The following is a 27,330-nucleotide window of genomic DNA, read 5'->3' as shown; positions in this document are numbered from 1 at the left end:
GCCTTTTGCAGATGAAGAAAAGGTAGACGAACGAGCCAAGCTGAGTGTTGCTGCCAAGAGGCTGCTTTTCAGGGTAAGGTGCACCAAGTGCTTGAAGAGAAGCTGTCACCCCTCTCCCCCTGTTTCCTGCGTGGCCCCTGGCTCCCATCTTGCCCTGGCCCATGCACCCCCCCGCCTGAGCCCCCCGGCTGATGTGGCCACCAGCCCACACCGCAGGGGTGTGGACTTCTGAGAATGCTGCCTGCCTCCCAGGTGGACCCTCCCAGAGGGCCCTCCCAGGGGTCCTGTAGGGGGACAGAACAGAGACGCTCTGTGGCCCCCGCGCCCTTCGCCCACATTTATAAGGATTCCACATTGTTTCTGATCTTAGGAAATGGAGAAATCATTTGATGAGAAAAACGTTCCAAAGAGACGCTCCAGAAACCCGGCCGTGGAGCAAAGGCTGCGGCGGCTGCAGGACAGATCCCACACCCAGCCCGTCACCACCGAGGAAGTGGCCATCGCAGCCACGTAAGTCCCCCTTGTGACCTCTTGGCCTTGGGAGAAATGTCTTCTTGAAGGAAAAAAAAAGATTTAGAGGCTTGTAAATAAAGTGAAGTGATCAGGAGATGGTTTAGTGAGAAGCCAACAGAGAAGTTGGTACTTTGGTATCTCCCTTACTGTGGTCTCTATGAACTTTGTAATGGGATGTGTTGCCTGCTGTATCTCCTAGAAAAACCTAGAGAGGAACTTAAAATTGTTGTTCATCTGTGCATTTTCGAATCATTTTTACAATGGAAAATTTAAAACAGATTTTTTTTAAGTTATTTATTGATTTAGAGAGTGCAAGCTGGGAAGAGGCAGAGAGAGAGAAAGAGAGAGACAGAGAGAGAGAAAGAGAGAGAGAGAGAGAGAGAGAATCCCAAGCACAGAGAATCCCAAGCACAGAGCCCGACGTGGGGCTTGAGCCCACGAACCATGAGATCATGACCTGAGCCAAGATCAAGAGTGAGACACATAACCGACTGAGCCCTCACAGTGTCCCTAAAACATGAGATTTATACAGTGAACCCCCCACGTACTCATCACCCTGTTTCAACAGTCAGCAGCCAGCCAGTCATGCTCTACTGACATCCTACTCCCTTATCCTCTCCTCCTGCATCGTTTTTAGGCAAACCCCAGGTACCGTTTCATCCATCAGCATTTCAGCCGATATCCCAAAAAGATAAGGGTTCTTTTTGTTTGTTTTTAAATAATCACCAAAAACCCCAAAATATGACTCGGAAGTTTGATGACTTTCTGTACATGAGCAACATGTTCCTATATGTTCAGAATGGATTTCCCAAAGTAATTCAGAGATCATTGCTTCAATCAAGTGAGAACTTTTATCAGTGTTTTAAAAATTGCTTTTGTGCTTCCCCTGGACACACACACACACAGACACACACACACACACACACACACACACACACACACACACACACACACACACACACTGTTCCTGAAGAAAGGAAGTTCATCTCCTTCAGGGCATGGCCATCCCATGAGGCATCTGTAGCAGCCCACATCTATGTACCTGCTGTTTGATCACTTCTTACCCAGCTGTTCCTCAGCCTCCTGGTGTATTTGTGGATGAGTACTTCATGCATTCATTAGGAACTCATGGCAACTCAGCTTTTCCTTTTTTTTTTTTTAAATGTTTATTTTTGAGACAGAGAGAGACAGCGCATAAGTAGGGGAGGGGCAGAGAGAGCGAGACACAGAATCTGAAGCAGGCTCCAGGCTCTGAGCTGTCAGCACAGAGCCCGATACGGGGCTCAAACTCACAAAAGTGAACTCATGACCTGAGTGGAAGTCAGACGCTTAACCGACTGAGCCACCCTGGTGCCCCATTTTTTTTTTTCATGTTTGAGTGGCTGTTGTAAACTAAGAAGCAACTACCTGTGGGAGTGAAACAGTAAATATAAACCAAAATTACCACCTTGTAAGGGCCCCGAATCTACTTTGATGTGCTTTATAGATCATATGAATACGCTGATTTTTTACAAAATGGATTGAGAACAACATTCCGAAACGTGGGCATTACCTACTGATTTGCTGGTGTCGATATCAGCTTTCCCTTAAGTTATTTTAAAAATCAGGGCATTTATTCTGAAGACAGGGTGAATCCTTTCCAAACTTTCAAAACCTAATCGTACGCCGTTTAGTTCGCGTAGCCTGTTTCTTATTTCCTAAGTTTGTAATTGCTCCTCCCGTTCTTTTGTAATTTGCCCCCAAACACTTAGCAAATAATTGCGTGAAAATATTGATTTGCTGTTTCTGAATTTAAAACTGTGTTTTCCTTTAATGCTTCTTTTCTTCTTCTCTCTCCTTACGAACGTTCCTTCTTTGGCAATTGCTTTTAAAGTGAACCTATCCCTGCTTCGTGCTCTGTGACCACCCACCCCGTAATGGCAAGACTTCCTAGTCCCACTGTAGCTAAGAGCCCTGTGTCGCCTGCCAGGTACTGGACAGAAGTAGCTGCATGCAGCCTGAGGGCAAAGGTCCTAGACAGCAGATGCATCTCATGCTCTGAATGCCTGTCATTTGTTTGAGAAACGAGTCAGAGCGACGAGTTGCTCTGGGAATGGATGGCAGTTTGTTTTGTCATAGTGCAAGACTCCGCTAACTCCATGTAGGCCTGCATGAGAAAACATTTCGCCTACCTGCTTACGTTGTGTGTCGGAACTAGGATCGCACTAACTCACTTACACTCTTGTTTTGTTTCTGTTTTTCATGATCGTGGTAATCCCTGTGAGATTTCATTCTTCTAAAATACTAGCACTTAATGCAGATTAATAGGCAAATGGGGAGTTAACATGAATGTTGAAATTCCAGTAATACCCCAGTTTTTTAAAAACGCCTGTCATCGTAAAGACATGCTAAAAACAATCCTATAAATTTCTAACGTATAGAGAGACAAGGCCACGGCATTTTGGGATTGGGACAATAATAATTCATAGTGTCTGCGCTTAGATGTTTTACTACTAAGTTTTCAGTTGTGGTGTTTTGAAAGTATGTCCTTACGGCATGTAAATATCCGCTCTGTTTTACTGTGAGGGACCAAATCACAACGGCTAAAAGTAAGGTTAGAAGAAGTCACGTGGCAGTACAGATATACGTGTGGCACCACCCAGAAGCAGGGGTCTCTCTGGCGAAGTAGGTGACCATTGCTCTCCTCGATCTGCGTTACCATCCGTTATACCCTGGAACACTGACCCTGCTCTCGGGTCTGGGACAGCTTGTGAATTGGTGATTTAATTGGAGTTCAGACAGGATATACTGTTCACTGGGCTTGGGAATTGGATTTGCCAGTGACATAAACATACATTGTCATAAACCTTCTAGGATCCACAGTGACCAGGTAACGGGAAGCCTTCTCCTCCACCTGAAAGTTGGAGGAACTTATCAGCACCTAATTTCCTTCACTTTTCCAAGTTACTGGTAGAAAGTTATGAGAGAAAATGCTATACGGAAGGAGTGAAAGGAATCTTTAAAATTGAACCATTTGTGTTCAGCTAGTGAAAATCAAAACTCTTGTTTTAAGTTTATTTTTCATTTTTGAGAGAGAGAGAGAGCGGGAGCAGGGGAGGGGCAGAGAGAGCGGGAGGGAGCATCTCAAGCAGGCTCTGTCAGCACAGAGCCCAACGAGGTGCTCTCTCTCACCAACTGTGAGGTCGTGACCTGAGCCAAAATCAAGAATCGGACGCCCAACCAACTGAGCCACCCAGGCGCCCCCAAAACCAAAACCCTTTGTTACAGATATGTTGTTGGCCGAATGACTGTATTATTTCCTAATTCTATAACGTGAAAAGAATACCTCTGAACCACATACTTAGATAATGTGTAAATATGCCATTGGTAATGCCTTGGGACTCCCTTTAGCCTTACTTATTGATACTATAATGATACATGTCCCTCTAAGATAAGGCATATCCAAACTGACTTCAGTTCCTTAAAGAGAAAATTCACTTTGTAGAAATAATTCGGAGCTAACGACCTGCTCTTTGTGAGATTGGTAATGCTAGCCGTGGTCTTCTTAACAGCTAAACGGTGCCCACTCCTGTCTTAAATTTCTGTAGGGAGAAGTCAGCCCTGTTCAAAATTGAGTGACGCTGGGAAGAAAGTTAATATTCACAATTTAGCAGTGGGCTTTTGTTGGTTTTTCTCTGTGTCACCGACTTTTTTATCCCTTTCAGACTACAGGCATCTGCTCACCACAAGGCTTTAGCCAGAGACCAGGCAAACGAGGCCAGAGATTCTACCGAGCAAGGTGAACCTGACTCCTCCACTCTAAGCTTAGCAGAGAAGTTGGCCTTGTTTAACAAGTTGTCCCAGCCGGTCTCAAAAGCTATTTCTACCCGAAACAGAATAGACATGAGACAGAGGAGAATGAATGCTCGCTATCAAACTCAGCCAGTCACGCTTGGAGAGGTAGAGCAGGTGGGTACGCTGTGATCTGGTTCCTCTGCGGGAGGGGGGAGGGGGGCTGCGGTTCTTAAAACATAGGAACACAGTGTTGCTCCTGGGTTAGGGGTATAATGAAGGCGATCTACCTGTAAACTGTGTTACCTGTAAGCAACTAGGTAAGAACTTCTTTCCTGAGAAAGATAGCCATGCCAAGTACATTTCTCTTTTTCTGTTTTCCTAATTTGCTTGCCGAAAGCAGCTGGAATGAGTCCTTTCTGGAGAGAAAAAATAGGATTCACAATCTGCTTTTCACCCAGATGATTTTGATTAATGAGATGCATTATATGAAATATGTCTAGGGTTGGCTTCCCGCTAAGATGAGCAGTGAAACTGCACCACATGTGGTATTTCAGTCTACGCCAATCCATAAACTGGGATTTATATACACAGTCTTTTTGAATCAGCTTTTTGCATTTTAACTGTGTCCTCGCAGGTGCAAAGTGGAAAGCTCATTCCTTTCTCACCGACTGTTAACACCTCTGTGTCCACCGTGGCATCTACAGTCCCTCCAATGTATGCTGGGGATCTTCGGCCAAAGCCATCTGTGGACGACATCCCAGGTGCCACTGACTATAGACTTCCGTCCTCAATAGAAAATTCAGAATCTCCGGTTAGAAGCATTCTGAAGTCCCAAGCCTGGCAGCCTTCAGCAGAGGGTAGTGGGAGCAGAGGAATGTTGAGAGAGTTTGGAGAGACAGAAAGCAAGAGAGTCTTGACAGGTGGAGATGGTGGCAAAGCGTACGGGTCCTGTGAGGAAGCAGAGCCATCGTGCCCCACCCTTAACAGAGTCTGGGAAGAAGACAGCCATAAGGAGCCCAAGGATGCTGTTCTGAGAAGGGGAAGCCTGGAACTGGCTCATCCCCCCGTGGCCCACCTTGGTGACGAACTGAAGGAATTTTCCATGGCTAAAAGCATCGCACAGGGGAGGCCAGACTTGAGGGACAGGCAGCCCTTTGAAGAGAAGGTCGACATGGAGAATGTCCCAAGAAGGAAGTTTTCACTAAGAGGTACGTTACTGCTCCTACAGTTTTGAAAAACAACTGGGTTTTTGGTGCCTGTTTTGGCGTCTGCTTGGTTGCCTGTGTCTGTGATTATTTTTAACTCAAGTAGGAAGACAGTTTGCAACTAGTATTGGTTACAAATCATGGGTGAATCCTCCTCTCCCCACATCTCCCTTTCACATGAATCTGACCTGGATTAATCAATTTTTCAGCAATAAAAGTACCTGGAGCTCTTTCATACATCCTGACAAGGATTCTTGATGACTTTGGGCACATTAACTCACAGAACAGCCTTGTGACCTGCTGGCCCTGACAGTCCCTTTTATGAGTTGATGACCCCAAAAGGGCTAGGTAAGCGCAGGGAATAAGGGCTTGAACCCAGGACTGTGGATTTCCAGACTCTTTCTACAGTCCCGTTATGCCGACTAGGAAGCTCTGTTGCTGGTGGCTTTAGTCCTTCTTTTGCATTTCCATAAAATGATAGCGTGTAAGTTACAGTGCTGGTTTTGGTTTGTGATTATAGCCATTTGAAACAGAGAAAGTATTGCTTTGGAGGAGGAGAAACGTTTTGTAGCGTGTACTTAAAGCTAACATCCTGTGTGTTGCACATAGGAAAAGACACACAGGCACAAAACCATTTGCTGTGTGCAGTAACCCACTGGGCAGTTTGGTTTCCTCCCAGAGTGTAGCCTGCTATACGGATTTGCATAAATCCGAGTGGATTGGGTCACCCCCCTGCGCCCACGGATTGGATTGAACTCCCGGTGCGGGACCGCAGAGGGTGAACAGCTGGAAGAATGTCTGCCTGGAGGAGTGAGTGCTGACTTTGCTCCTCTCCTCCCCAGCGGCTGACTTCGGGGAGCCCGCTTCCGAGCAGACGGGCACAGCTGCCGGGAAAACTGGTGCTCAGGCTGCAACCCCCGTGTCCCGGAAGCAGCAAGAGCCTTCCGAGCAAGCACTGGAGAGGTACTCCAAGAGTCCGGGTGCGATGTTTGCTGCCGGAGAGATCAAAGCGCCAGCCGTGGAGGGCATCCTCGACTCAGCCAGCAAAACCATGTCAATTAAAGAAAGGTAATACGATTTGATGATTGGGAAGTAATTCTGTGGGGGAGGAGCTGGCCGTTTGCTCATAGAAAAAGATCTGAGTGAAGGGCAGGGGTGACGTCGCAAGCCTGGATGCTCAGGGGTGGTAGTGCCCAAGGAGCGCCAGTTCCAGACTCAGATGAGGAAACACAGACATCTGCTTGCATCATTTGTTTGCAGTTCCGTTTGTTTTTTGTTTTTTTTTTTTTTTTTTTTGGTTTGCTTTTTTTTTTCTCCATATGAAATTCTTGGACTAGCCAGCGATGGCAGCAGAGATCTTGGCTCTTTTCCCATCAGACACGTGGCTTCAAATTGAATGCACCCATGCTTTGTGACTATTTGTCTGTGTAAAGTATACGTAGACAGAATGAAGGTAAATCCATATTCGATCTTTGGGATTCGAATCTGAGTTTTGTTTATGCTACAGAAAGTGAAACGGATGACTTTGCTGAAGTGCGTTTAGAAATTTTGTATCAGGTAATAGCGGTGAAAGATTACATGTGAGTGTCAGGTAACACCGTAGCCTCATTTTATTCAAAAGAAGAGTGGAGGATAGAAAGGCTGGGTTTAAATAGGACAGATACAGGGAACCCGAGCTGAATATTTCAGGTCGTATTTTCCTTGTTAACCATTAGCCACCGTGGAATTAAGCAGCAAAAGACATAATTGTGACAGGAAGACCAACCAGCAGAACCTTCTCTGCGCTTCTCCAATGTGACCGGCACAACCCGCCATGCCCACCCAGACCCTTCCTCAGCACCTCCCACCACTCAGAAGTTCTCTTGCGCTGTCCGACGGTGGCCGCTCTTATTTTTCTGGATACGTTTTGCACTGCCTAAGACTATATATCAAACCAGGATGAATACTCTGGTTTCTCTTCAGATCGTATAAATCTTTTGCCTTTTGTATCAAACCAGGCTGAGAATTGTTCATTCTGTTTTTCAAGCCGAGCTTTTTGAGCATCACTCACAAAAAGCTAGGCAGATGGAGCCTTTCTCAACGGACAAATTAGTAAGGTTGTTAAATCTTACTTTGGCCTTTACCTATTTAAAATTCACAGTAGATGCGGGCGCCTGGGTGGCTCAGCCAGGTACGCGTCCAACCTTCGGTTTCGGCTAGGGTCATCATCTCAGTTTGTGAGTTCGAGCCCCACGTCAGGCTGTGCTTGGGATCCTCTCTCTTCCTCTCTCCCTGCCTCTACCCCCTTCGTGCACGCATGCTCGCTCTCTCTCTCTCTCTCATAATAATAAATAAAACTTAAAAAAAGATTCACAGTTACATGAGACTGCTAGACCAAGACTTAGATGAAGAACTGATGGGGTCAGCTAAGCGAGAGTGACGTCTTGAATCAGGGAAGCTGTCTGGCCTGTGCTTGTGTGAAGTCCTCCTCCTCTGAAACCTGGCCTAGAGAGACTTTGATCCCAGAGATCCTACTCTTGATAATCAGCTGGGTGAGAAGGAGGGGACATCATTTACGGGAATTAATGAGAAATATCACTCACCCACAAGTTCTGGCGTTTTATACGTCAGAAAATACCTCTGGAATAAAATCCCAGCGAAACATACCATTATGCTCCCATTTTTCACAGAGGCTCATAAAGTAGATTCCGCATCTCTGGTGGGGACTTAGGACTTTTGATGTCGTTTTGTGTCTATCCACTATGCAGTAATTCTTGATTCACCTGCCCATTTTTAGTCAATCTGAGTTTATCTGGGTCCTTCTGAAAGCAGTTTTAATCTTTTTTTTTTAATTTTGTTTACCGTTTATTCATTTTTTGATAGAGACAGAATGTGAGTGGGGGAGGGGCAGAGAGGGAGACCCAGAATCCAAAGCAGGCCCCAGGCTCCGAACTGACAGCCCAGAGCCCGACGCGGGGCTCGAACCCACGGACCGTGAGATCACGACCTGAGCTGAAGTCGGACGCTTAACCGACTGAGCCACCCAGGCGCCCCTGAAAGCAGTTTTAATCTTAATGTAGAGTTCTCGTCTGTAGAAAATATGAGAGACTGTAAAGGCACAGTTGCTTAGCCACCCGGACCTCACGGATGTCCAAGTTCAAGAATGGCTGTGAGGTTTCTGTGACCTCCCTGGAAGTGGGTTCAAAACCAGCTGTTGATCACAGGCACCATCTGGCTAGTGGGACACAGAACTTCTCAGTCTCCAGGGACTCCTGACCCCGATCTGTTGAGAACCATGATAGTAAAGAATACTTTTGCTCTTCGGTTTTTTTTTAAATAACTGTTTAAAAAAAGGATGGGGTGGGGGGGCGCCTGGGTGGCTCAGTCGGTTGAGCAGCCGACTTCAGCTCAGGTCACGATCTCACGTTCCGTGAGTTCGAGCCCCGCGTCGGGCTCTGGGCTGATGGCTCAGAGCCTGAAGCCTGCTTCCGGTTCTGTGTCTCCCTCTCTCTCTGCCCCTCCCCCGTTCATGCTCTGTCTCTCTCTGTCTCAAAATAAATAAATGTTAAAAAAAAAAAAAAAAAAAAAGGATGAGGGGACACTTTATTAGCAGCAACCCTTGTCACAAATTATGCTAACAGAAAATATATTGCCAGTGATCCTTTCCCCCCTTATCTTGATAGTACTTTCATTTGTACTTTGCTGAAAAAGCAAACCTGCGTATCTTTATAATTCATCTGTGATCGTTTTTCCCTAAGTGGGGCTCTGATCGCTCCCTTCTGTTAAGAAAGAAGAAAGAATGAAGCTTGACCCATTTAAAATAAGAATGCTCTTTATATATTATGTGAGTGTCCCTTTTTCTTTTGTGAGGTGACACATAAAATAGAATTTTTTTAAGTTTATTTATGTATTTTGAGAGAGGGGGAGGGAGAGGGAAAGAGAGGGAGAGACAGAATCCCAAGCAGGATCCACACCATCAGTGCAGAGCCCAACGCGGGCCTCAAACCCACAAACCGTGAGGTCATGACCTGAGCTGAGATCAAGAGTCAGATGCTTGGGGCGCCTGAGTGGCTCGTCAGTTAAGCGTCCTACTTCGGCTCAAGTCATGATCTCGCGGTCTATGAGCTCGAGCCCCGCGTCAGGCTCTGTGCTGACAGCTCGGAGCCTGGAGCCTGCTTCGGATTCTGTGTCTCCCTCTCTCTCTGACCCTCCCGCATTCATGCTCTGTCTCTCTCTGTCTCAAAAATAAATAAAACATTAAAAAAAAAATTAAAAAAAAAAAAGTCAGATGCTTAACCGACTGAGCCACGCAGGCGCCCCTAAATGGAACTTTTAACCCTTACTGTAATTTCTTCTGACTGCCTCATTTTGCCAAAGGAGGGGTTTGGCTCCCAGGGCCACCAGGGCCCACGTGGGGAACCGACCAGTGCAGGCACTGGTCCCCACCTTCCCCATGGTAAGCGGGGTGACACTGCCGTGCGCTCACGCTGGCCTGCAGGCAGCTAACGTGTATGGTCTCGCTAGGAAATTGACTGGAGGACATCAGTGCTAGCCGGACAGCAGGGTCAGCAAGATTTGCCCTCCTCCTGTGTTAATTTTCTCAATGCACGTGTTCTCGTGGCTCATTTCCAGTTTCACACTCCCATTTCCGACTCTTAAGAAGTGGAGACTGGACTTTGCAGAGTTCCTTTACCGCTTCTGCGAAAAAGCTGCAGCCCCGAGGACGCAGTTCTGGCCTCCTCCGCCTTGTGAATCGTCTCCTTTCTGCTCGGGACGGGGGCGTGCTGAGCCTCCGGTCTGAGGAGCACCCGGGGCCATGTGCTGTGCTCTGCATCTTTCATGCACTAACTACCTCATTAGTGCTGAAGGCAGCCGTAGCAGGGAGCCAGCGTTATCCCCACTTTGTACATAGTAACTAGGACCTAGGAAAGTGTAGCAACTAAGAAATTACCGGAAATCCTCAATATGCTCCCCTTTTCTAGGGCAGGCTGGAGGTTCAAGCAGACATGCCTAAAAGTTCCTTCTCTTTCTTCGTCTTTGCTGATATCCAGAATATGGAGTTTGAACCGTCACTAACACAAAACTTAGGACACAATTGGCTTTTGCCCCTGGATTAATAAAGTCACTGTTTTGTAACTGCCTAAATGATTTGGGTGTAAATCATCCCTGGTTGGGTACTTCTTTGAAAAACATTATAAATCGAGTAAATTGTGTGTTCCTTAGGCCTAAAACCTTTGAAACCTCTTCAGAAGTGCGCTAGGCTATTAGAAATCTTTTCCACAGTTACTGAAGCAATGGTATCTGTGTGTTCGTATTCAGGAGATTACTAAAAAAGGCAAAAAAGCCATCCTGTCTTGTGAGGGCTTAGCTGAACTCCCGGGAATGGTGAAGAATGCGCCCCACGCCTCTCGCCAGCCTGCAGAGTCCCCTGCACGTCTCTCCACCCACCCTTGGCCTGCTCCCCACCAGCCAGAGACTGTGTCCATGCTTCCCCGGCAGGGACTGGAGGCTCTTGCTGGAGATTTCAGCCACCAGAGGGCCCCCAGCTTTACGTAAGAATTATGACAGGAGGTGTGTTTCTCCTTTGCAGCCTCCTTTTCTGATCTTTGATTTGTCCCCTTTTGAAAGACACACTAGCTCACTCCTGCGGCCTGCAGACTAGCCAAGACCAAAATCGGATACGAGTACTAATCAGTGCCGGTCAGTCCTATCTGAAATCTGCCTGGTGCCTGTGATTGTCTGAAATGAGGGGGCATTTTCAAAGGGGGAGGAGAAAAACCACATGAGATTAGGGGCCATGTGGTTTGCCTGTCCCGTATTTGACCCAGCCCTGACTGCTGTGAGCCTGCAGAACCCGTTCTAATCAGACAGGACTCTCAGACCAGGGCCGCTGAGCACAGCCACGTCAGGCCAGTGTCCCCCGCTGAGAAAGTGTGGGCTGTGGCAAGACAGGCAGACATTTCCCCCCGGGTGGCCTGGCGAGCACACAGCGCGGTGGCCCCTGGCCAGGCCTTGGGGTTAATAGGCTAACACGGTGCCACTTACTGGGCTCTCCACCTCAGACTAAGCAGATGCCCAGGCTCTCAACATCACAGACCTGCAAACAGTGCTTGGACTTGGCAGATGTTACAAGCGCTGACAGTCGTTTGAATTGCATAGGCAGTAATTTATGGCATGTGTAGGACCTGACGTTTCACGCCTCAGCCCCTGCCAGCGCATAGCGGTCTCGCCGACTCTGGAGGGTCGTGGGATCGCAGGAGGAGAGAACGTGTTTGGAAAGGTCTCCCGCCCTCCTCAGCTTGTTGAACACCCAGTAGGAAATCGGAAGGGACAGGAATGATACATTTAAGTTTCAGTGCCTGTTATTTGTAAGTTACCCGTCGTGCCATTTGCACTCTGCAAACTAGGGCAGGGTCCAAGTACCATGTGCGCTGAATCGAACCACCGTCTCTTCCATGGTATTCTGGTTACTCTGTAGTCTTTGGAAACTCCTGATGATGACCCTGCCAGCACTTCCAGAAGTAAGATTTTAGGATTTTGGAATGGAGGAATTCTTTGAAGGCCATCCCAGGGGGAGAAAAGAACATTATAAGCAAGCCAGAATACTCTGCAGTTTCTAAAACATGAGGACAAAAACATGTCTGGACAGCTAACACACTAATGTAGTGAGACAAGCCACCTATTGGGAGGCAGGGCACCCCTGCACGGGAACCATATCACCCTGCCCCAGTGACGTACAGCCTGACCTCCGTCAACGAAATCCTTGGCCTGTATGTGTACTCATGCCTTATCCGTCGCATCGGGGACAATAACCAGTTTCTTTGAGGTTGCTGTGTAGAGCAGTAGAGTGTCAGGTGGACTATAAGCTGGTTGTAGATTCCACAGTTTGATTTTTTTCTAAGTCAGGTTTATATCGCTCAGAGCAGCCGCTGAGGAAACCGTATGGTTACTTGGATTATGTTGTCATTGCTCTGGATTCCCAGGAGCTTTGTTGTGAGAATGTTCTCAAGGACTGTAGTGCATTATTTCCCATAAACCCAACTCACGAGGATGAATTTGACGTTTTAGAATCTCTCAACTCATTTGGAATCAACTCTGATTAAAAAGGTAGATGGGAGGCTGGGTGGCTCAGTCGGTTAAGCATTGACTTCTGATTTCAGCTCAGGTCATGATCTCACGGGTTTGTGAGATTGAGCCCCGCGTCGTCAGGCTCTGTACTGACAGTGCAGAGCCTGCTTGGGATATTCTTTCTCTCTCTCTCTCTCTCTCTCTCAAAATAAATAGACAAACTTAAAAAAAAAAGGTAGATGGACAAGATGAATAACTACTGGTCTGTGTCAAAGGTGAAGTAAGACACGGAAGCTGGCTCTGAGACCAATTTGCAAGAATGTCAGGGAGGTGAATGTCTCTCGTCACAAGATGGTGAATTGGAAGTACTTCTTCACTTGAGTGTAAGAGGACTGGCATGCCCCCTTTTTGAAAATCTCATTTATAGACCCTTTGAAACCTTCGAAAGCTCTATGCAAATCCTAATTATTTTTTCATGATTTTATTATTTTTTCTTATTAGAATAAAACCGACTCATTCAGAATAATTAGAGAAAAGATGAGTCATTATCTAGTCTGATGGAAACACCTGAAGGCATTGAGAATTTGTATTTAAGTGCATGAACTAGTCCTTGTAGCATGCAGAGTACTGTCAGACCTCACAGATCACAGCAGGTAGGGCTAACTGAAACCATTAGCCAAATGGGGACTGTCTTAGTACGATTCCGACTCTAATCGCCAATGTGGGTTTTTTCCTCCACCACCAAGTGTCTCTGACACCAGCTAGGAGTCCTACAATTCAACTCAATTCTGATGCTGTGTACCTCGAGTTGGCATCAGATTCTACAGGTTAAGTGCTCCGTCCTATAAGACTGCCCCCCAACACACACACACACTTCAGATGCCAGTGACAGGGCCACGTTGTCACCTGGGCTTTTCACCCTACAGGCTATAGATGGGAGATTCCAGTGACCCCCTCCTTGGGTTTGATTTACTAGAGAATCTCACAGAACTTAAATAAATGTTTTGCTCACTAGATCTCAAGTTTATTATGGATGGATATAACACAAGAAGAGTTAGATGGAAGATCATAGCGCCAGGTATAGGGAAAGGGCGTGGAGCCCCCACGTTCTCTCCAAGCGCACTCCTCTCCCCCAGTTTCCACATGTCCACCAACCTAGAAGCTGTCTGAGCCCCATTCTTCTGGGTGTTTATAGAGGCATCATTACATAGGCGTAGTCGATTAGATCATTGGCCATTGGTGAGAGATTCCACCTCCAGCCACTCTCCCCTCTCCAGAAGTCAGGGGGCGTGAAACTGAAAGTCCCACCCCTCTAATCAATATTTGTGATTAGAGGCAACCAGTTCCCATCCTTAGGTACTTCCCCAAATGCACCTGATTAATAGACACCTCTGTCGTTCTCATCACTTAGGAAATTCCAAGGGTTTCGGCAGCTCTAGGCCCAGAAAGTTGATGAAAACCAAGTATATATTTCCCATTATAAATCACAGTATCACAGACTGATAAGTGGCATTATATCAGTTTTATAGAATGGTCATTTGAGGTCTTATCTGTTGCATCGCGGAAGGGAAGGGAAGGAAAAGGAAGAGTAAGGGATAGGTCCAGAGTTCGAAGCTTCTGCCCCTTTGGGGGAGTTCTTTTCTTTGTTGCTTACTCTGCGTTATTTGAATGAATGGACAAGTTAAGGTTAAGGTATGATTGTGTATAAGTTTGTAGATGGAAATGGATTCTTATTCAAGTACTGGAAAGTTTGCTTTTTTATTTGCTTAGAAAAACTTTTATCGAGGAGCAGAATATATTTCATCCCATCTCCAATTCAAATATTTAGTGGAGTCAGGAAAATTAGTAGAAGGGACCTAAGAGACCATTGAGTCCGGTTCCCAGTATGACCAATACGGAAAGGAGGCCAGGCTACTTGACCCGAGTTCACGGCCAAGCTAGGGTTGATGTGCTGCTTTAAAATATGCAAGTTATGCACGTGCACTAGGATGTTTAAAAGACTTGGCTGGGCAGGCTCTGCAGAGAGCAAAAGGGGTCTAAATCCTTTTTTTTCCCAGTCTTTAAATTGTTTGAGCATCAGCTCAAATGAGTTTAACGTTAACCACATTTTTCCCTTTTATCTTTCCCATGTTTGTCCAACTTAAATGCCCAAGACTGCTTCGTTCATCGTAGGGGAGTGAGCCAAAACAGCCTCATGCTCACGAAAATAGCCTTTCACAGATTGTAGCATCCAGGCAGCTCCATATCAAGTTACACCAGAGTTGAGCTAAAGTAGGTTAGGTAAAAATCTCAATTAATTAGATTCTTTTTTTGTATGTGGCTTTCCCCAGGAGGAAAATTGGAGTAATCATTTTTCAAAAATGGGTTTGTAGAGAACAGTTTCTGTATTTAGAAGATAGATTCGAAAGACCAAGTGCATTTGGAGGAAAAGGACAGGCTTAGAGTACAGGAAGAGAAGAAAATCTTAAACATTCATTTGCCTTTTATTGAAAGGTACAAGACGATGGTTAATTTTTTATAGCTTTTAGTTTTGAAACCCATTTCTGCTGTGTTTTCTGCAAAGGAGTACTATCCAATCCAGCTGTAGTCATTAAATGCTATTTTACCAAGTGACCAGAAGGGGTCATTAGAAGACATTTTTCTCTGGGGATGGTTACCTTAATCTCTTTGCTCTCAGGGTAAGGGCAAGGGAAAAACACAGAGATTCCTTTGGTAGAATGATGAAGCATCTTTATCTGGCAAGTGAGATTTCAGGTTTGCATTGTAATCAACTTAAAATTTGGGGGGGGGGTGCATCTTAGAAAAGGGAATGGTTATGTTAATTTTCCAGGCATAACTTACTTCAGGATAAATGAAATTCAAAAAGATTAAAATTCAGTAGCTGTGGTCACGTATTGACCAAAGACTTCTAACTGACCCAAATTATGGTTCTGTTACAAGTAAGAGTGTGGTGCTGAACCCCTTTTGGTTGGCGTGTTTTCCCCTCAGATTAGCACTGTTGAGGAAAAGCGGTGAAGAGGATTGGAAAAACAGACTTAGCAGAAAGCAGGAGTATGGCAAAGCGTCTATCGCCGGTGGCCTGCACGTACAAGAAACGGAACAGTCCCTCAAGAAGAAGGTAATGCTTTACATGTTCGGGAAAAGCACTCAACTAACATCATGCCTGGACGTGCATCAGATAGGCGAGCATGCATACCTTGACTAATTACCACCCTGTGAAACACTGTCTTGCCTTTTGGGTTCGCACTGTGCACCTGTCACACAGCAGCTGAAATTGATCAAAAGGTAAAGGCTTGAGATGTTATCAAACTGGTGAGAGCACTGCATACATAAGGCGTCCGCAAGCAAGTCCCTACATTTTGAAGTGTGTACTCTTACTTCGGTTTAAAACCTTCCTGAAACGCAGTCTGACTTTACAATGTTATTAAAACCTTTGTAATGAAAGTCTTTAATCGACCACTAGCAGTTTATAAGTTGGCATATCAAATGTGGACTCGAATGCGCCACACTGAGATTTAAAACCCACGCACCCAGAACAAGGACATGACGGTGGTCAGTGCGTACTTATTTTCGTGATCCTGAGCATGTTTTACAGTGAGCCGGTGTGCCTTTTGTTGAGGATGTACAGCAACCTATGTTACAAGTTTAAATAAAATCAAGTAATACATTGTTATCGATACTGGCAAGCATGTCCTATGGAAAAGCAGTGATGAACTGTTAAATTACGAGTGTAATGATGACCAGCTTTTGACGAGTTAGTGCACACTTTCAAAGCGGACGGTAACTTTCCTGTTGCTTGGCCCTACGATTGTAAATGCATGTGCTGACTGGAGGCAAGGTGGCCACGTGTGACACGTCCTCTGGCCAACTTCTAGTGTTAAAAGTCTTCAAACAGAAATGAAAAACAAACAAAAAAAACACTTCCAACAGGACGATCACCTGTACCTCCTTTAGTTCTAAAACAACTTAGCATCTGTGGCAGAGGGGAGTAGTGAATGTGGCCTTTATGCATGCAGAAACTTACATGAAAGGGAAGCATCCATGCAGGAAGGTGAGGCAGGAACTCTGATACTCCTTTATATGGTACCTGTGTGTCTTCATACGTTAAATTGGAACAACAATTTATATTTCCTTTTTTGAGACATATATGATATTAAAGATAATGGCTAAAGACATGTGATTTCAGCCATTTGTAAAGTTCTCCAATTCAGTTGGATATTTAAAAGTGTAGGTGTGAAATTTGGATTTCAAGAATGAGATCCTGAAATGGAAAAAACAGCCAGGGTCCTTCGATCGTATCCCTGTTGCCCACAAACTTTATCTAAAAGGGTTTTGAAATCACCGCTTCAAAAGACTTTAACACTCACCTCCTGTTGGTCCTCTTGGAAGATGCAAAGGAGCCATAGGAGCTGACAGTCCCCTATGGCCAGGCAGAAGTTCAAACAGAGCTATTGTGCACATGGCCAGCTGGAGTCCTTGTGAGGAGTGAATGCGATAAGAGCCCTATCACATTGGGGGATTGCGGGAGATTGGGGGATCATTTGAGCTGTGACCACCAGAAGGCTGTGAGCGTAGGGGGTAAGATCTGAACTGCCTCACACCTGGCTAAGGTTTTCAGAAGGCAAGAGTCGTAAGCAGGGTAGGGTAGCCCTGGGGGTGGAAATACAGTCAACAGAAGCACTGGGGCCCTAAGTGTGCCTGGGGCCCATGTGTGCAGGGATGTCTCTGGGCTCCTGGACGCTGCAGATTCTGCAGCAGTAGTGAACTCACTATTCCTCCTCCTCCTCCTCCTCAGTGACCTAGTTCACTCTGGCCTGAGACGGTAAGCTCTTTGAAGTTAAAATAAGCCGATCTATTTTAGGCTTTTGTGGCAGACATTGGGAAATCTCAAGTTCTGTTGAGGTCAAGTGGTTTGCACATGGCTCCTGATAAGCCCTTGGCTTCTTTTCTTCCCAAGGGCTGGCAGTATATTTCAGTCACACCTTCGCTGGGCTTAGATGTGAGGTGCCTCGAGCCTACTCTGTCTTCAGGCAGTCCCCCCACAGCTGAGGAGTCCTTGAGAGACACCACCACTTGCCGGGTGTCTGAATCCTGCCCCAGAGAGAGAAGGACGTTCATGCTGCCTGGTGCATGCCGATGGGATCTTGCTGCATGGGCTGGATCTAGGCTTGCTGCCGGAGAGCTCTGCAAAGGGGAGCAAGCTCCGGAACCTTCCATCTTTAACACCAAGACACGAAGGGGGCTGGTTATAGAGTCAAGGCATCACTTGCGGCACAGTTTGTGCATTCATGAAGGGCACATAATTTCTGGGTGCCGATCCTTTTACAGTTTGCCCTCCTCCAGCTTTTGGGTGTCGTAAGCACAGTCCCACGAGCTGCAGCCTGTGGAAATGCAGAGGAGACAGGAACTAGAGACAGGACTGTCTAGAAATCACAGCCATTGCCCCTCTGAAAATCCTTGCTGTCCAATAAAAATAGAATGTGAGCAACATAAGTGATCTTAGATTGTCTAGGAACCACGTTAAAAAAAATGTGAAAGGATGCCTTAAAAATCTGTAAGTGTTTTGTCTCTGTCAAAGAGTTTGTCCTCAAACGAAACCAATCTGTGGTTGCTCTAACCAGCATCTCCTTTGGGATCCTATCTGGTAAGAAAATACTCTTTTAGTCCATGAATAGATTTGGAGAACTAAGGTAGAGTTTTCCTTCCCCTAGTAAAAGACTAGTCATGTCTCAGAGAATCTGTAACTTAATAGGAGTTCTCAGCTTTCCAAATTTATTCCCCCAGAATCAGGATTGATGGTTTGGAGCTTCCGAGCACCAATCGTTTACATGGCTGACTCTCTCATTTCCTGTAACAACCAATCTGGGTTCTTTCTCCTCTTTCTTTCCCTTCCTCTCTCTAGGCCACTCTTCTCTCTTCTTTCTCCCGTTTTTGGTTTAGTCTAGGGCAGTGCTAACCTGACTTAGACATTTTTGCTTTTGCAACATCTATAATGAGTTCTGAAGATGAGAAGGCCATTTGGTTTCTAGATTTGGCCTGGTCCACACTGTATGGAATGTGTGCACTTGAACCTGATCTGGAGACCATTTCTTCCAGGGTAACTCATTCCATCCAAAGAGCGAGAAAAATAATGCAAAGTGTCTGTCTGTTACAGCTCAGTTGCATGTATTTATTTTTATCGAGTAATTACTCTAAATCTCAACCTCATTTTGGCATACTTGACCTTAAGGCAGATAGTGAGTCCCATGCGGTTTGTTAAGATAATCATCCAGTATATCAGACTTTTTCCAGGAAATAAAATGCCTTTATAGACTTTGCCATCACCACCCAGCTCTGTGTCTGAGTCACAGATACGGACTGGATATCCAGCTGCGCTCTATAGTTTCAGGTCAGGGGAAATCAAGCTGAGACCTATAATGTCCCCAGGGCACGTTCTTGAAGATTCAAGGAAGGTAGATCTGCCAATTCAGGGTCTAATTGTCTGCTGCCTTTGAAATTCCAAATCACAATTCAGGAAACAGTCCATTGAAAGGCCTAAGGGAGGAGGGAGAGAAAAGGCTGATGGTTTGACCTCCAAATTAAAGATTCTCATCCCACTGATGGAATGTGAGTTTACTTGGTGTTTGGGCCACCTGACTGTGTGTGTGAGCATGCGCATGCATCTAATGGAACCCAGGCACAAAATCCTTGAAAATGATTGTGACACCCTTAACCCAACCCTACTCTTCCAGCAGTCCGCAATGTTTCCTATTTGTTTTAACCTGTAGGAAGAAGGAGGATTTGCAGATGATAGTGCCATTTCTAATCTGCTTTGGGTAAGCCTGACTCTAACATAGGTGTCCTCTAGATGACAGCCAGAATTCTACGGCTACCTCACCACGTGTAATCTCATCAGTGATGGTTCCCTCTGAGGCCCTCTTGTTTGGTTTCTTACCCCGAGGCAAGATGCCGCCTCTATCCAGAGAAGAGAGCTATCCTGTTACTTTAATTTTTTTTTTTTTAAAATCATAGAATGAAAAATTGGAAACGACTTCAAATGAGATATTTTACGTTAAATGCTAAAGCTGTCCATTAAAGTCCTGGTTCCCCTCTCCGTAACCGAGTTACCATATAAATTGCAGGAATCTTGTCGTTAACTCATTTAATTACAGCACAGACCTGACTCGGGTGTATTTACCGTGCTCGTATGGATTTATGTTAGCATTCTAAGAAAACAAACGGGAAGGACTCTCTTGAAAAGAGAGCTGAAATTGCAATGAGTAAATTAACATTCTGTCCAAGAAATCCTTGTTTTTGTCTCTCCTCTTCCCCACCCTGCTCTGATAAACCTTCTCTTTTCACCTCTAATCCTCTTGCTTTGCTCTATAGGAACCTGTATATGCTTCTACTTATTCTCCTGCTATACCTGCTGCCCATAAATACCTGTCTTTTGTATCTATTAATCAGGTGAGGAAAAGCCTACACATTTTAAGCCTCATTGCAATTTCCGAGCAGTAGGGAAGAACTTGTTTTGTTTGGAGAAGTAACTCCCTTGCAGCATTTCGGTGTGCGTGTTTGTGTTTCTGCGTGTGCGTGTGAGAGCGAGCGAGCGAGAGAGCGCGGGATCAGATCTTCATATATTTACAGTCTGTCACACATTTCACATCCTTGGGTCAGACTCTTAGACTTGATGGCATTAATTCACCTCATAATCACGGAACTGGTGTAAGAGGAAAATTTCCCCTTTTAATCTCCAAGCATTATATTCTAAGTCAAGTCAGGAGCCCAGGGAACTTACCAGAGTGTTCCAGCTCCCACTCAGGAACCCTGCCATCTTGCTTAGCTTGGTAAGGGAAGGTGTGGTGGAGGCAGTTGAGTGTGGACGGGCCTGAGAGGAAGACAGAGCAAGGAAGAGGCTATTCTGACAGGAACTGCTTGCAGTCATCTCCTGAAACGAGGAAGCACAGACCTCCTGCCCCCTTACCTTCTGTCTTCACAGTAACTCATCTGAGCCCCACCCCAGAAGGGAGACCTGGCTTGGGCTGAATAATCCTGCTGGTACATAATACATGATGATGTTTAAAGCCAGAAATACCAGTGGTTGGTTTTTATTCCCCTTGGAATGTCCCTGGTGTCAAAATAGCTGTGAAAAGTGCCTGCATCCGCTTTGTCACGAATCCAAGATTCTCGTCTCCAACTGTCTGAGGGAACTTACCTAGCCATTTCCCTCTGCGGGCCTCCGTCTCCTCATCGGAATGGGGACTTTCAGACCTCTAAGGCGTCCTCCATCTAAAAATCTCATGACTATACTATACTGTTCCGTTAGGACTAGTGACGACAAAACAGGTCTTTGAGTGAGAGGCACAAAGACCTCATTGCAAATACGAGAGGGACAGAGTGCTGTCAGAGAGAGGTGCCTGGTGAGCCCTCCTGCTACTTCTTGACATCTTCACAATGGAATCTGCCCATTTTTCTCCCCAAGGCAGCCTCTTCCTTAACTCTCCTAGGCTCCTCTGGAGTTGAGAATTCTGATCTGTGAGAGGCCAGCCCCACACAGACAGCAGTGTCCACCCCAAAAGACAGGCCGAAATCTGGAGCAAACCTGCCGTTCTGTCACTAAGGGGGAGCAGGGATGGATGGTTTCTTCTAAATAAGTCATATTAAACTTTAAAAGAAAAGATGTATCATTGAACTCTTTAAATATAAATTTTGTATATTGCACACACACACACACACACACATCTATACACTTTTTAAATAAACTTTATTTTTTAAGGAGTGTTAGGTTCACAGCAAAATTGAGCCAAAAGTACAGAGATTTCCCATATACCTTCTGTGCCCCCCCCCCCCACACACACACATAGCCTTCCCCACTACCAACATCCCACACTAGAGTGGTACATTTGTTAAAATTGTTGAACCTACATTGACACATTATTATTGCCCAGTGTCCATAGTTTACATCTGGGTTCAGCCTTGGTGTGCATTCTCTAGATTTTGACAAATGCATAGTGACATATATCCATCATTGATTACAGTGTCATATAGACTAGTTTCACTGCCCTAAAAAACCTCTGCACTCCATCTGTTTATACCTCCCTCCCTCTAATCCTTGGCAATTTCTTTACTGTCTCTGTGCTTTTGTCTTTCTTAGAATGTCATATCGTTGGAATCATTGAGTTGGTAGCCTTTTCAGACCGGCTTCTTTTACTTTGTAATATGCATTTGAGTTTCTCCATGTCTTTTTATGACTTGATAGCCTGTTTCTTTTTAATCCGGAATAATATTCTCGCTGGATGTACCACAGTTTGTTTGGTTAAAAATATGGAACACTTCATGAATCTGTGTGTCATCCTTGTACAAGGAGCCATGCTAACTTCTGTGTATCGTTCCGATTTTAGTACATGTGCTGCCGAAGCGAGCACGTACCACGGTTTATTTATCCATTTGCTTGCTGAAGGGCATCTTGGTGGCTTCCAAGTTTTGGCAATTATGAGTAAAGCTGCTATAAATATCCATACGCAGGTTTTTGCGTAGCTATAGATTTTCAACTCATCTGGGTCTCAAGGAGCACAGTTGCTGGATCATATGGTAAGAGTATGTTTAGTTTTGTGAGAAACTGCCAGATTGTCTTACAAAGTGGCTGTACCCAAGTTTGCATTCCCACCAGCGAAAAAAACCCCAGAGTTCCTGTTGCTGCACATCCTTCCCAGCACTTGCTCTTGTCAGTGTTCTGGATTTTGGCCATTCTGATGGGTGTGTGGTGGTATCTCACAGGTGTCTGAATTTGCAATGACATGTCCCAATGACATATGATTTGGAACACCTTTTCATATGCTTGTGTGCCACCCATAGATCTTCTTTGGTGAGATGTCTGTTCCGATCTTTGCCCGTCTTTTAATCGGTTGTTTTCTTATTGTTGAGTGTTAAGAGTTCTTTGTATATTTTTGGATGACATTTCTTTATCAGATGTGTCTTTTGAAGATATTTTTTCTCTGTCTGTGGCTTGTCTTCTGAATGAGAAGTGGCTCTTGACAGTGGCTTTCACAGAGCAAAGGCTTTTTCATTTCAGTGAATTTCAGTTTATCAATTCTTTCATTAGTGTTACATCTAGAAAGTCATCGTTGAATTCAAGGTCATCTAGAGTTTTCTTCTATGTTATCTTCTACAAATTTTATAGTTTGGCATTTTACATTTAGATTTATGATTCATTTGAGTTAATTTTTGTGAAGGATGTAAAGTCTGTGTCTAGATTCTTTTTCTCTCTTTCTTTTTTTTTCTTTTTTTTTCTTTTTTTTTTTTAGTTTCATGTGGATGTCCAGTTGTTCTAGAACCACTTGTTGAAAAGACTGTCTTATGTTCACTGTATTGCCTTGGACTTTTCACAGATTAGTTGAGTATATTTGTATGAATGTATTTCTGGGCTCTTTCCCTCCCCCCCCCCTTTTTTTTTTGAGAGAGAGAGAGATAGGGAGCAAGTGAGGAAAGGGCAGAGAAAGAGGGAGACAGAATCCCAAGCAGGCTCCATGCTGTCAGCAAAGAGCCCGATGTGGGGCTTGAACCCACAAACTGTGAGATCATAACCTGAGCCAAAGTCAAGAATCAGATGCTTATCAACTGAGCCACCCAGGTGGGATTGATCTATTTATCTGTTTGGTTTTTTCTTGATTACTGTAACTTTACAGTAAATCTTAAAATCAGGTAGGGTCAGTCCTCCAACTTCATTCTTCTCCTTCAATATTGTATTGGCTATTTTGGATCTTTTCCCTCTCCATATAAACTTTAGAATCAGTTCGTCAGTATCCACAAGGTGACTTGCTGGGATTTTTACTGAAATTGTACCAAATTGTAGGAAGAACTGGCATCTGTAAGAAGTTGGAAAGAACTCGCATCTTGACAATATTGCAGCTTCCAATCCATGAACATGGGATATCTCTCCATATATTTTTAAGTTTTAAGAAAAATGCCATTTACCACAGGTAGTTTATGTTTAATCACTTCAACATTAAAATAGGCTTAAAAATCTATATTTTTGTATCTTGACAACTTTCCCAGATAAATATTTTATGTACCAACCTTTTAGCATTAGCTCATCAGTGTTCTCTGAGACTCCTTTCCTCCTGCAGTCCTGGTATCTGTGTTCACTAATGCAGAGGCTCAGAAAAGAAAACAGAGCATTACAACAGCACACACGTTCTGTCTAAATGGACTGTTTGTCTCTTTGTTGGGTTTTAACACACATTTTCTTCTTCCTCACATGCCTCCCAACTGTACCAGAATAAGATTTCCCTGTATTCCCCTCCCTTCATCTTAGTCCCTGGTAGATGTGGCAAGACCACGTTATGGTTACTTTGAGGTCTAAGCCTAGTTGTGGTCTTTTTCATATTTTGTTCAGGCCACTTGAGGCTGCATGCACTAATGAGGTACTGAAATCACCAAAGGAGGGGGCAAAGTCATATTTCTTTTAACAGTACACAGAATTCGAAATGGTGATAGCATTTTTTAAAAGCAAGAAGTACTGATTTTTTACTTTGCCTTATTTTTACTACTTCATCTGTGCTCTTATAATTTCTTCCAACACTGTAGTTTAACTAGATGTGAATAAGATAAAAATTTAAAAGCCAGATCACAGTATTTCCTAACCATGAAGCTCTCTAGTTGTGTTAATGGGAGAGTAGTAATCCTATTAAAGCGTGGTAGATCTGTTTCTTACCGTTATCACCTGTCAGCAACATGTGGGAAGATTTGTACTAGGCATTTTCAGTAGGTATACAGAATAGTGCCATAACCTGAAAACATTCTTGCAGATTGACTCTTTACATAATTTCAAGCAGTGTACTACCAAATCTCCGTCCATCCCTAAGACCTGCCTTGCTTCCCAACTGTTTTGCTTGTTACACGGCCTTCTATACATACACACACACACATACACACACACACACACACACACACACACACACACACACACACTGTTCCTTCCCCTCCCTGTCTCCATGTCGGGGCACCACCTTCATGAGATCTGCATTTGAAAGAGTGAAGGACAAGGCAAGTGGGCTTCTATTCCTTTTCTTCCCCAATTCTCTCACTATTCCAGCCAATCTACACAAGCCTGGAAAATGGTACAATACTTATTAGGATACAATACTACGCCCTTCTCTAAACAAGGAAAAAAACCTTAGAAGGGAAAACCAAGACAAGACAATAATGAAATTTAAAGCTAAAAAAGTAAATGGACAAAGATGTGTATCTTGTTTTCACATTTTGAGTTCAAAGTTTAATAGCAACTTTTGAGAAACTGTATTTTTTCAGTGAATCAATAAACTGTATACCCCATTAGAGCCATCTGAAGTCAGATAAAGCAAGTAGGGACCCTAAACCAATTTCACTAACTGGCAAAGTTAAAATAAAACTTTTAGAGAGGCAAAAGCTTTTACATTTAATCTTAATATTGAGAAGGGAGTGAAAAAAAATACTCCATAATAGAGATACGGCAAACTACTGGAAGCTTTAAGTCCTACAACAGCTGTATCATTCCAGGGCTCATGTCCACCACGTTCTTCCAGAAGCTCCAGGGGAATCTGAGCGCTTTGGGAGATGGAGTTGTTGATTCGGGGATGCCATTTTTTTGAGTCATGAACCACACCCAGGACTTTGGAGATGTGTCACCAAGTTCACCAGAACTGGTGATATCTGGGTCTTTGGAGAAGCAAACTTTCTTGGTGCTTCATATGCTTTTCGAAATGCTTTAAGCCAAGTGCTATATTGATTTGATTAAAATCCATTCCTGAAACTTCATTTTCAAAGAAAACATTATCTTTTTTGAATTTTGACGAGGCCTTCCTGGCATAGTTTATTTAATAAGGGTATGTGATTGAGAGACTTCCTTGGAATGAGGGTCATCCCCCCAGTCATGAGTGGGAAAGTAAAGGAAAAGGCTTTTTAACTTTTGGATAATATTTTATTTGGATAAAATTTAAAACTGATAAAAAAAAAAAAGTTACTGAGATAGGGCACTGTCATCTCCTTACCAAAGCCACCAACTGTTGGCACTTTCTGGCTGCCCCCACTCATGTCTCCTTTCCTCCCTCAACCCCAGCCCCCACTGCTGACTTCCTCCTGTCCCCTTCTGTCTCCTATACATATACATGATATAGATAGATAGATAGATAGATAGATAGATAGATAGATAGATAGATAGTTTGGGCTACCCTAACACTATATACTGAGTGGCTTATAAACAGAAATTGATTTCTCACAGTTCTGGAAGCTGAAAGTTCAAGATCAAGGTGTCAGTAGATTCAGTGTCTACTGAGAGCCCTCTCGCTGGTTCTTGGACGACCATCTGCTCCTCACATGGTGGCTGTCCTCACACGGTGGAAGGGGCAGGGGGGCTCTGTGGGGTGTCCTTTATAAGGGCATTACTCCTCTTCAGGAGGGCTCCACCTTCATGACCCAACTCCTCCCAAAGGCCTCACCTCCTAATACGTCACACGGGGGCTTAGGTTTCAATGTATGAGATTTGGGGGCATATACTCAGTCTGGCTTACTTCCATAACCACAGTAATGTGATCCAGATGAGGACATTCAACACTGATGCAATGTTTAATCCACAGCCCATTTCCAACTGTGTCCGTTCCCCCCCACCTTCCACCCCAACCATGTCCCTTTTAGCCCCCACCCCACCCCGTCTAGGATCCAAGCCAGGATCAGGCATTGCTTTTAGTTGTCCTATCTCTTCAGGAAAAGGGTGTGTTGTTTTTTTTTTAACCTAAATTACCAAGGATCTCAAAATCCCTTCTGGCAGTGATTGCTCTGTAGAAGACGTCTACAAAAGATTCACAAACTAGATGTTGGACAAGTCCATGTTCATGGCTGAAACCATATGTTGTCAGGGCAGATGTGGTTTTATGTACATCTTTTCTGGACAGGAGGGAAGGAACCCTCTCCTGCATCAGCCTCCATTATTCCAGTGTTTGAGGAGGATGAACTGTGCCCATCTCTGCTTTCTTGCTGAATGAATCTGGAAGTTATTTTCTGCTGGTCAGTTAACGGAAGCTAATTGGCCACAGTGGGATGGGCTGTGTGGAGGGACAGAATCTGACATACTGCCCCTCGGGGGTCTCCCGGTTTTCCCACAAGGGAAGAGTTGCTGGGGAGACTGCCAGCAGAGGCTAAGGCAAGCTTATCTGTAGCTTACAAGCAAAGGCCCCGGCAGGAAGGGCACACCTCGGGTCTGAGAAAAGGCTGAGGTGAAAGCAAATGCACAAAGCCAGGAGGCCACGCCAGTGTAAGAACCCCTGCCGTGGGAGCCATCCTGGGGCGGACAGCCAGCGAGGGAAGCTCCTTCTGCTTGGGAGGAGGCTTTTCCTCTCTGCCCTCCTCAACACTTGCTCCCACAGCACCTGCCCCTGCTTCTCTCCCTGGCCCATGCCCCCTGCCACTGGATACATTTCCAATTTTATCAAAACAAATTGTCAAAAAAATTTAAAAACACTTCTCTTGAACTTTCCCACTCATGAGTTGCGCAAGGACCCTAATTCCAAGTCGCTCTCGGAGAGGGGTTTGGTAGTGAGAGGAGAGCATCACGGAGGAGGAGAAGGGAAAGCAAACTCTGTCCTACCACCACTGAAGGCCTCCTGCCCCAGTGTCCCCCACCACCATCATCCACACCCTCTGTCCCTGGCCGACCCCTTCCCCTGCACTGGCCCCGAGTGTCCTGAGCCCGGCCTCCCTCAGTCCCCCTAAGCCTCTTTCCCCCAGACCAAATGAGTTCAGTGGCTTAGAAACTGAAGAGGCAGGTATCTTTCAGTTA

The 27,330-nt window shown here is 44.9% G+C and overlaps 1 protein-coding gene and 1 non-coding gene across 19 annotated transcripts in view; one reads left to right on the top strand and one right to left on the bottom strand.

Annotated features, from left to right (window-relative positions):
- The window catches only part of SVIL (supervillin), a 231,519-nt gene that overhangs the window by 168,877 nt on the left and 35,312 nt on the right, over positions 1 to 27,330 (top strand). For 11 of the 18 annotated variants that reach the window (XM_019465226.2, XM_053895220.1, XM_019465227.2 and 8 more), the window contains 9 exons: positions 12 to 73; positions 371 to 510; positions 2,387 to 2,482; positions 4,218 to 4,461; positions 4,922 to 5,495; positions 6,335 to 6,560; positions 15,528 to 15,657; positions 19,307 to 19,354; positions 19,908 to 19,985. In XM_019465226.2, coding sequence (XP_019320771.2) covers positions 12 to 73; positions 371 to 510; positions 2,387 to 2,482; positions 4,218 to 4,461; positions 4,922 to 5,495; positions 6,335 to 6,560; positions 15,528 to 15,657; positions 19,307 to 19,354; positions 19,908 to 19,985 — 1,598 coding nt within the window. The remainder of the gene's footprint in view (positions 1 to 11; positions 74 to 370; positions 511 to 2,386; positions 2,483 to 4,217; positions 4,462 to 4,921; positions 5,496 to 6,334; positions 6,561 to 15,527; positions 15,658 to 19,306; positions 19,355 to 19,907; positions 19,986 to 27,330) is intronic. The other 7 variants (XM_053895219.1, XM_053895224.1, XM_053895229.1 and 4 more) reach the window with 4 other exon arrangements.
- Positions 21,837 to 21,943, bottom strand: LOC128775144 (U6 spliceosomal RNA). The gene has a single exon (XR_008419795.1). It is a non-coding gene; the product is annotated as a U6 spliceosomal RNA (small nuclear RNA).

This window comes from Panthera pardus, unplaced genomic scaffold (genome assembly GCF_024362965.1).
Source record: "Panthera pardus isolate Hobbes unplaced genomic scaffold, ASM2436296v1 HiC_scaffold_6, whole genome shotgun sequence".
Lineage (NCBI taxonomy): Eukaryota > Metazoa > Chordata > Mammalia > Carnivora > Felidae > Panthera > Panthera pardus.
Note: the sequence above shows the minus strand (reverse complement) of the source record. Positions and strands in the feature narration are given on the sequence as shown.